Source organism: Crocodylus porosus, unplaced genomic scaffold, assembly GCF_001723895.1.
Source record: "Crocodylus porosus isolate Cpor-Errol unplaced genomic scaffold, CroPor_comp1, whole genome shotgun sequence".
NCBI lineage: Eukaryota > Metazoa > Chordata > Crocodylia > Crocodylidae > Crocodylus > Crocodylus porosus.
Genome location: NW_017728906.1, coordinates 93,486,296 through 93,494,402, shown reverse-complemented (window position 1 = coordinate 93,494,402; position 8,107 = coordinate 93,486,296). Strand labels below are relative to the sequence as shown.

The following is an 8,107-nucleotide window of genomic DNA, read 5'->3' as shown; positions in this document are numbered from 1 at the left end:
CGTCTCCGTGCTGGCAAGAGGGGAGTTCCCCAACCTGTAAGTGTGGTGCCGGTTCTTCCTCCCCATGTGCAACACCTTGCACTTATCAGTGTTAAGTGTCTGTCTCTCTTTTCATCGTCTGAGCAATTGTAGTGAATTTTAGGTTTGAACTTTGCAGGATTAGATTTAACTTCTATCTACAGTGTAACCCCTTAAATATTTGATTTAAACAATCATTCCATCCTCTTGAGTTGCAGCAAAGCTACCTTACTTCTATAAAGACCAAAAAATCAGTTAGAAGACCAAAATGCTGCTTCTGACAAAAGTTTGAATGATTCCACTTCTTCCCCACTCCATCCCAAAATAAATTTTTCAAAATGTGAACATCTCTACATGGGACTACTCTAGACCTGACCTTTTGTGTGGTCTTTGATAAACTCTTCTATAAGATACCACAATATTTCATTTGTTTGTTTGTTCATTTTGGTTTCAGATGAAATCATGCATCAGGATATCATTCCCCTCTGTGCTGCAGATATTGAGGACCAGTTAAAGAAACAATTTGCCTACCTGTCAGGTAAGGACAGCTATGCTGTGTTCAATTTATCATTTCCACTGCCGTGCTTTCACATAGCTGCTGATTCTTAATATCATGGAATCCCATGTCTGGTGATCTCCATTTGGAATTATTCATAATTTCCTCCTTTGGAATTTACCAAAAATGATAAATACAACTGAAATTTAGAGACTATTAATCATCTTGAGTAGTGCAAGCTGGCTGACTCTGTAGGCAGCATAACAGTACTCTGCTGAGGCCATGTCTGGCACATTCCTGATGCTCGCACATGCTGGTAGTTGTAAGGGAAGGTATTTACCAGACAGGGGCATGTCTCAATCTACTGATTAATATTAATTAATTAATGTTAATTAATAGAACAACCTTTCTTGTGAAAGGGGTGGCTGAATAGAATGTACCCTATGGGTATTTGTTGGTCCAAGCTGGCTTGCTCTGGACTTTGGGCTTTTCAGAGCAAACTAGGAGCCTTGGCTTGGTTTGCTGGTTAAATGATTTGTATATACACAGAAGGTCATCAAACAGAACTGGTTATTATTGGGAACAAAGGGAGACAACAATAGGGATCAAAGTAACAGTGATACAATACCAACAGAGAGACAAAAAGCCATCACAGCAGTAATCCTTCAGGAACAGAAGTTGATTCCCATTGCCAGCCAGTGCTGTACTGCTCCATTATCAGGCAACCATGCTCACTTGCACTCACTCTTTCCAAACTCTGAGTACTCTGAACAGACTCACAGCCTTACACTCTGCACTTCACAGGCATAGATTACAGACCCACTGATCCAAATACCCACTTAGCCTTCCTTCACCAGTGCACATCAACCCACAACCCATGTGCACACAATCTTTGGCAACTTGGACCTTTATAGTCTGAGATCACCTCATAGGTCTGAATCAGTCGGTGCCGGATCTGTACTGTTAATCAGGGCTGTGTGAAGCTTTGATCCCTGATTCAATTTGGTGGAGGTTCGGCCCAATTCCATGGAATCTCTGAATCTGAATCAAATTGGGAGGCTTCTCAGTCTCTCCAAATCAATTTGGAGAGATTCAGACATAGACACAGCTTTAAATGTGTTTTTTTTCCTACATATCTCAAGGTAACAGGCAGCTCATCAATGCTGCAATGCTGGGACGGATGGAGTGTCCCATAGGAGTGCAGGGGGCTCCCCAGCATGCCTCAGCAGCAGACCCAGAAGTGGGCCAGGAGCGCCCAGAGTCCCCCCACAGCCAATCACCGAGCTGGGGGGCCCCAGCGCACTCACTCCCTGGCAGACCCAGAAGTGGACCAGAAGTACTTCCACTCCACTTCCACCTCTGCCGCTGAGCATGCTGGGTAGCCCTCCATGCTCCTGTGGGACACTCCATCTACTCCAGCATCATAACATTCATGAGCCGCACCTGGTACCTCAACGTATGTAGAAAAAAAACATTTAAAGCTGTGTCTATGGCTGAATTGCTTATTTTCTGACTCGGCATCAACTCTTCAGATTTGACCAAATAGGATCGGGGACAGTGATCCAAATCATCAACAAATTGAATCATTGTCCCCAGTTCTATTTGGTCAAATCTGAATCTAATACAGCCCATTTCGTGTACCCCTACTATTAATCAATCCGTTGACACATTCCTTACTATGCAGTCACACTCTCCCTCACTTCGGGCATGCTGCTAGCATCTACACATGTATCATTCTACACTTTCCTTCCAAAATCCCTATCACATTGGGTATGCTTAGTTCTGGAAATTGGAGCAAAAGGTGGAAAGGTCAGGCTTTCCAGAACCATCTGACCATGCTGCGCATGCCTTTAAGCAAATAAACTAAGATGCACAGGATTGCAATTCAGGGGCATCAGTTCCAAGGATATTTGGCTAGATGGCACTTGGGTCTGACCCAGTAGAACATCTTGTATTCACCTGGGTCAACAGAAGCTGGTCTTGCAAGAAATGAATAAGGATTTTGGGATCTGGCATATTGGAACTTTATGCAGTGTGATCCAATGAGCTTTGTGTGTTCCAGTTGCCAAAAAATCTTTTTTTAAGAATGCATGTTCATATAGATGGGGGTCAAGAACCAATAATAATTCAGAATCTTATTCTAATCTTATTCTGAATTATCATTAGATCCATAGAGAATTGAAGACCTGGTGAAATTATTGCAAATATCCACATCACTTTTTCCTGCCCCCACAACAAAACACAATTTCTCCTCTGCTTTCCAAAGCATTGTCAAAAGCCACTTGTACAATGTGGAACCTCAACACTCATCTCCCTCCAAAGAGCCGTTTTATTCCTAAATATGAAAGCTAATTCCTTGGTGCCACACTGGCTGGAAACACTTTTACTTTGTACTGCCATAAAAATAATTATGACAAAACAAAGGCAAAGTTATCCATGTGCTCTGTCACACCCCAAATGCCTTTGATCATGGTTGTGACAAAAGGTAGTAATTATTTGTGCTGTTTTTTCATAGCAGGCATCTATTTGCTTCATGGCAGGAGAAGCACTGGCAGCCCAGAGCTTCCCACACTCTCTAACTCCCTCCAGCAGCCAATCCTGGGCCTTGAGGGGCCTGGTCCTTTCCACTCTGGGTATTCCCATGCAAGATTAGTCCCCACACGCCCCAGGAGTGTCTGCCTAGAATCTCCAGGGCACATCTCTGTAAGTGAGGAACACGATGGCTGTTGTGTGTAATTTGTTGACCATATGAGATGACATGTTTTACCCAGTCTAAAAGATCACCTGGGTTGGGAAACATTCCAACCCAGCAGACTCACTTCATTTGACAACATTTTCTTTATACCCATAGATCCATGTTGATGTTTGTTGAACCTTTTCCTTCTCGGCTAGGATGGGTGGTATCCCTGGCCCTGAAGCATGTCCATAAAATTAAGTATGCATTCAAATATTTTTGCCAAAATAGGGCTGTCATGTAAATTTCTAACTGTCCCTCTCTTCTTTTTAACTGCCCCCCTGCCCACACACACACACACACATGCTCTTTAAGACATTAAGTAATTTTCTATACAGCACTTAAACATTTAAAAAAAAAAAATGTCCCACTGGACATAATCAAGACTTTGGGGCAAGCTAGTGACATGAAATAGAGCTGTACTGTAAATGTGTCTAACTTCAGTCCAGGCAGGATTAATGTGTGTGTGGGCTCGCAACTGATGCACCACCTCTGGTATCCTGGAAAAGGAGGTGCAGGAACAGCTGCTCCGGAGCTTCCCCCAGCTAGAAATAGATTGTGTCCCTTAGGCAGTAGATTGTGCCTAGGTTGGAAGGGAAAGGAGCAGGAGAGAAGAGATTTCATCACCTCTGCCAGCTGGCCCTTGCTCTGACCCCTCTCCTCCCCTATAAGGGAGGTACGGTTTGAATGAATTATTGCCACAATGTGGGGGGGTGGATCAACTAAAGTTGATGGCTTTCTCTTTAAATCCATCATTGTCTCTTCCCTCTGGGCATCTTGGTCAGCACACTGCTTTGTCTGGTATAAATTTGTTGTTAATCATTAGTTACGACTGTTAGCTAAATGGGAGACCTGTTTGTTTTGTGATACTGACTGTTTTGTATGCTGGGTAGGGAGAGAAATAATTTTGGATTTTGGAAGTCAAGTAGATGCACAGGGACATGATCAGAAGCAAGGGATTTTAAAGTAGAAATGCTCTTGGAACTATGATTTCTTTTGCTATTTAACAAAGGGCAAAAATGCTGCTTGTGGTGGTTTAGTTCTTGTTTCCTAGTGAGATTTTTAAACTACAAGAAGGATTTCCTGCCTCTTTCTTTCTTTCTTTCTTTCTTTCTTTCTTTCTTTCTTTCTTTCTTTCTTTCTTTCTTTCTTTCTTTCTTTCTTTCTTTCTTTCCCTCCCCTCCCCTCCCCTCCCCTCAAACAGTGAAACCATATTAGGAACAGAGCAGATGCAATCAATTTAGGATTCTGTACCCTCTAGATTCTTTAGTTCACACTGCCACAAGCATATATATCCACAGTGCAGTAGAGCCTGACAAGAACAGTCATTTCTCATTTCAGTTGGTTCAATTTGTGCTTAACCCCTTGATCCATTACAAGTGTGTGTGTGGGGGGGGTTGTTTAATGTTTTAATATTAGTATGGCCATTGCATTATGGATTGCAATTACTTGCCTGTTTTCATTGAAATTTATCCTAGAGCAATTTAACCTTTTTGCATTTTGATTATTTCTGAGCTTTGTTTACTTTATTTTTACTACTGAAGTACATGAATAGTTAACTTGCAGTGCTACTGTATAGTGTCACTAGGGGTTTCGGGAACAGAAGAGCAGTGTTGAATATCCTGTCAGGAAATTTATGCAACAATTTACATGCACTTGCATTGTAACTTTGTGCCACTTAAGATGCTCATTGCAAGAGCGTTGGGTATTACTACTTATTTTGACATTTGGGAATAGGGTCCTAATATGAAAAAAATAGAGATTAATATATTAAGCTTGTATTTCTTATTAAATAAGTGCCTTTTAAAAAATTTCATGCTTGGTTTGGTGACTTATTTTTGCCTAAAAAAATTTATTTAAAATGTAGCAAAGAGCAATATTTCAGACACCTTTGAAGAGGTATACAGCCCTTGCTGAGCCTCTCTTTTTATGTTCCTGGGTACTTCTGGATCAGTTAACTCTGGGTGCACCTACATAAGACACTACGGCGCTGTAGTATCTGTTGGTAAAAACTGTGATGCTGCTGCTACATCAGTGTAGCAACATGCTCCTCCCTCGTTATAGTGCATTGCTATGGCAACATAGCAGCCAAAAATAACCCTGCATAGCTGGCACAGCACAGTACAGGCTGTTACTGCACGGTCTTTTAGTACTTCCAAAAAGAAGTACTAAATGATGGTGCAGTAACAAAGGCCCCCTAGGGGCACGTGTAGATGCACCTTGTTTTCTGTTGTTTCTTTGAGGATAAAAATTCTTTCTTTTTTCCTCTTGTTCGGACAGTATCTACATCTCTTATGTAGACAACCCTGTCCGTTTTATACTGAGATTTAAGTAAAATGCTTTTAGACATTCAGTCACTTGTTCTTCTTTGGCTAGCAGCCAGTCCAAACACCAGTTTGGCTCCAAATGGGTTTTCAAGAGAGACTTGCTACATGAGGCAATGTCCCCTGAAATCACTGTTCATTTCTTGGTGGGTCCTTTTGCTTTAGTCCGTATTTTGTGCTTCTACAGAAAAATGTTGCTTGGTTTTTTTCATGAGACTTATTGTGTCTGTGTTGCTCAGGATGTAGACTACCATTTTAGATCTTAAATTGGGACATAAAGGTACTAAACTCACTTTCGTACTATGTGTTTTGTCTTTAAAATTGGGTCTTTGACCAAAAAGTGTTAGACTTCAGATGCATCCTCAGATTTGGCTAAATTGTAATTACACTGGATTGCAGTTGTTCTAAGTTCCTTTAATTAGATTCAACTTCTTGACAAAACACAGCATGTAAAAACTTCTAGCTCACTGAAGGGAGAAAATACTTTAACTTCTTTTGCTCTCTTTGAATGCAAAGGGAATGCTATATAATGAAAACAGCAGTGCCAAATCTTTTATTCAATCCCCATAATGTTAAAATTAATACCAGATACTATGACTATTCTTGTTAAATCTACTGCTACAAAGATATAGAAAGAAGAAGTTCCCCCTGAAGTGGTGATCTCCAAACACTGGGTCTTCAGGTTGCCAGGGACTTGAGAGTTGGTTGCATTAGTCCCTCTTTCAAATCGGGCATCAATCCATACAGATGACTCCACTTAAGTTATGGCTGTAGATGTGGATCCATTGTTGGTTTTGTCTGCCTACAGTAACCAATTTAGAGATGGCACCTGATTTTTCTTTTTTGAAACCCAAATGTCAATTATTTTCCATCATGAATTCAGTCCTGTAGACCCCCATCCTTGCACATTGCCATAAAGCATCCATTATACCGTACTTTGACTTTTCTTATTGTGCTGGGAAGTGATCATTACCAAAATGTTGCTAAGCGCTCTCTAATCCCCTCTTAGATTCCTACAGCAAAGAGCTAAGAGACTTTCTTCCTTGTTCCTAAAACCTGCTAGCCTCACAAAGAAACATACATGCACTTTATCTGATTGGGGACTTACCTTTTTTCTTTCTGTAAAACAGTTCAAGAAACTATCCTATGCTGGTATATTTTCATTCAGCTTGGTGCAGAAAAAGTCCTCAGTTTGTGACTTCCTTTTAACACCACACTGAAATGAAAAGGTTATTAATTACTTCTGGTCAGAGTTTATATATCAGACAAGAGGCCAAGACTCTCAGATGGCACTGTAGATGAATCTGCATGGAATTTCCAGATTTCCTGTTTATGTATCTTGTTCTGTAAGTTCACTTTTATGCAGCTCTTCCTCGATGCCTATCTTCTTGTGGTTATAGTGGACAAAATAATAATTTAGCACTGTTGGAATTCTTGGAAACCCTTGTCACTTCACCATGTCTCATCTTTCATCTTTATGTTCCGTTTCCCCTGGGGAAAGGACCTTATCATTTCATTTAACTAGAAGCTTCATAGGATGCTGTTTTGCTATAAACAAACATCAGCATAGTCAGGAATTTGCAAAGGAGTTCAAGGAAAATGCGTTCCTAACTCCTGTTGGCTTTCAATAGATTAAGGTGCATAACTACTTTTAGGCTCCCTGGAAAAAAACTGACTGAATGCTTCATGACTTTCTCAAAGGAAAAAACCTACCGTTTCATGTGAGCAAAGGCTGTCCTATACAAAAGACGGCACTCTAGTTCACAATTAATATTACAGCATAACCCTAGCACCATTGATGCAGTTAGAGAGGAACTCTCCAGCCAGATACCTACAAGAAATATTCTTTCTTTTCCTCCAGAAGGCAACATCCTCCAAATCCTCTGATTTAGTTTCTTTGCAGTGGGTCTGGCCTAAGGGAGGAGCAAGTTGTAGAGCTCTGTCATAGAAAACACTTTGCCATCATTCGTTTCCCCCATTCACCTCATTTTCACCCATTCTCTCTCTGTAAGAGGGGGTGTGGTGTCGAGTATCAAAACCTATGATAACTGCAGTTGTGGCACTGGGCTCACATTAATGTGCAGTCCTTTAGTTAGGCAGGTCCAGGCAAACTCATTAGTGGCTGGGGAATTGTTTCCCATTGAAAATGGCTAATATTTGGGAAATCTGGCACTCTCAGGATGATATCGATTAGGGTTGCGTGAAACTTTGGTCACTAATCCGATTTGACCTGCTTCGGTGGCCGAACCTCTGAATCCGAATCAAATCTGGAAACCCTTTAATCCCTCCAAATCAAATTGGAACCCTCCAAATCGATTTGGAAAGATTCAGATGTAGACGCAGCTTTAATTATTTTTTCGACGTACCTTGAGGTAGCAGGAGATTCGTGAATGCTGTGATAATGGGGCGGATAGAGTGTCCTACAGGACCCCCAGCACACACGGCAGCAGACCTGGAAGTGGACCAGAAGCACTTCTGGTCCACTTCCAGGTCCACCAGGGAACGTGATGAGGGGGCACCCCTGTGCCCCTCCCC

General features: G+C 41.4%; 1 protein-coding gene across 5 annotated transcripts in view; it reads left to right on the top strand.

Moving 5' to 3' along the window:
* MCF2L (MCF.2 cell line derived transforming sequence like) overlaps nt 1-8,107 on the top strand; it is a 175,979-nt gene that overhangs the window by 80,201 nt on the left and 87,671 nt on the right. For all 5 annotated transcript variants that reach the window (XM_019529641.1, XM_019529639.1, XM_019529642.1 and 2 more), the window contains exon 2: nt 473-556. In XM_019529641.1, coding sequence (XP_019385186.1) covers nt 473-556 — 84 coding nt within the window. The remainder of the gene's footprint in view (nt 1-472; nt 557-8,107) is intronic.